The sequence below is a fragment of the Orycteropus afer genome, unplaced genomic scaffold, assembly GCF_000298275.1.
Source record: "Orycteropus afer afer isolate SDZICR_OR568_19922 unplaced genomic scaffold, OryAfe1.0 scaffold00139, whole genome shotgun sequence".
In the NCBI taxonomy this organism is placed as follows: Eukaryota; Metazoa; Chordata; class Mammalia; order Tubulidentata; family Orycteropodidae; genus Orycteropus; species Orycteropus afer.
The window spans coordinates 1,863,788-1,865,666 of record NW_006921726.1 but is presented as its reverse complement, the minus strand read 5'-3'; the positions used below and the strand labels follow the sequence as shown (position 1 = coordinate 1,865,666).

Here is a 1,879-nt window from a genome sequence, read left to right as displayed (position 1 = left end):
AAAAAAAAAAAAAAAAAAAAAAAAACATTCTTAGTAAAAAGAGAACACTTATTTTGTCTATTTCCATATAGGGAGCTGAGAGCATGACCACATACACGTTCAACACGCACAAAGCCCAGCACACTTTCTGTAAGAGATGTGGTGTTCAGAGCTTTTATACTCCCCGCTCAAACCCTGGAGGCTATGGTAAGTAAAGGAAATGGACTACAGCCTCAAGTGGGACAGGAGAGGCTCTGCAGCTGCTCTAGGTTTAAGATGCTGGTTGGCAAGATGGGAATGAACGTGTATGGCAAGCCTACTGCTTTGCCGGGCATTTCCACATGTATGTTTTAGAAGAACAGGACTCCTTGGCAGCACTCTTCCCAAATGATAGAATGTAAGACTTGTCCTGGTCAAATTTGTCTCAGTCTCACATCTGAATATGATGAAGTCCATGTCTATATGAATTAGCCAGGTCCTGATTCTCACTGGTGCTGCCAGAGCTGTATGTTGCTGTGGATGATGTTGAAAGGTAGAGAGTAGAGGTGGGAAGATGGGCCTGTGGGGCTGGACCAGGCAATTTCAATAGTGCCTTAGGTTAAGGGAGTGAAGGAGGCAAGAATGAAGTGCATTGATAATGACATTTAAAAAAAAAGTTCAAAAACAAGCTGGAGAACTTGAATCTGGCAAAACAAAACACAAACAACCCTTAGATGGGTGTTCAGAAGTGCTGTGTGAATTGAAACTAGTGATTGAAGATGTTCCTGAGGAATTTTGTTCCCTATGTAAATGCCCCTCCAGGACTGGTAGGGGCACCTGTGACTACGACTTGTTACATCTTCTTGTGGGAATGGGTATGCCATCACCCTTGTCCCTTGCAGCTTTTGTTTGTTCCTCACCTGCCTACTTTGTAGAACAGGAACAGGTTATGAAAAGAAAAAAGTCCTGTACCAGTAGGGAGGTATTTAATTCTTTAGGAAGCTATCTATCTAAGCACAGAATGTTACTTATATAATTCGTAGCCTGTGAATTTTTAAGACTGCCAATCAGAGATTGCTCTTGGCTTGAACCTGTCTACTGTAATACTACTCCTGCTACTGTCTACCACTACGTTACAGCTTGTTTTGAATGATATCCAAGCTTGGCCATCCTTGGCTCAAGAAGTCTGATCCTCAGCTGACAGATGAGGAAAGGAAGCCAGAAAGCTTAAGTTGTAAGCTACAGTGTATAACTTAGAATGCCTGACAGGTACTAGAACAGTGCTTGCAGGTGAGGGTTTGTCTGTGAGCAAATAGAGTATCTGGTTTCACTCATAACTGGGCCCCTCTTTCTCTGTGCCACTTCTCTCTAGGAATCGCCCCACACTGTCTGGATGAGGGCACTGTGCGGAGTGTGGTCATTGAGGAGTTCAATGGCAGCGATTGGGAGAAGGCCATGAAGGAGCACAAAACCATCAAGAACATGTCCAAAGAGTGAGGTTCTGCTTCTCCCTTCCTGAAAAGGAGGAATTATTGGGGCTGGCAACTTTGCTCTCCCTGCTGCACCCCAGTGGTGCTCATGAATGTGGCTGACCCAGACTGTGGTTCTGTTGGCCAGCAGCCATCTGGATCTTTGCAGTTTGCTCTGGCTACAGTTTCTTTCGGCAGCTCTTTGTCCTTCCTCAGCCCAAATTTTGATGTAGGCTAGTTGACATCCTTCCATCTCTTCCCAACTTTTGTGTGATCTTTTAGAAAAAAATAAATATTTTTAACATGAAAGCAGTTTCTTTGCACTTTTATTTTGCTTTTTAGGTGAATAAATTAATATATTAATTGAGCACCATCAAGATACTTGCAACCAAATTAGGAGGGAGAGAGAAGACAAATGAATAGTTATTAAATATATAAGATTGTGAATGATT

General features: G+C 42.7%; 1 protein-coding gene across 1 annotated transcript in view; it reads left to right on the top strand.

Annotated features, from left to right (window-relative positions):
* The window catches only part of CENPV (centromere protein V), a 14,221-nt gene extending 12,766 nt beyond the window's left edge, over positions 1 to 1,455 (top strand). The window contains exons 4-5 of the mRNA XM_007945581.2: positions 72 to 186; positions 1,331 to 1,455. Of these exons, the coding sequence (XP_007943772.1) occupies positions 72 to 186; positions 1,331 to 1,455 (240 nt within the window). The remainder of the gene's footprint in view (positions 1 to 71; positions 187 to 1,330) is intronic.
* Positions 1,456 to 1,879: the final 424 nt, after the last annotated feature.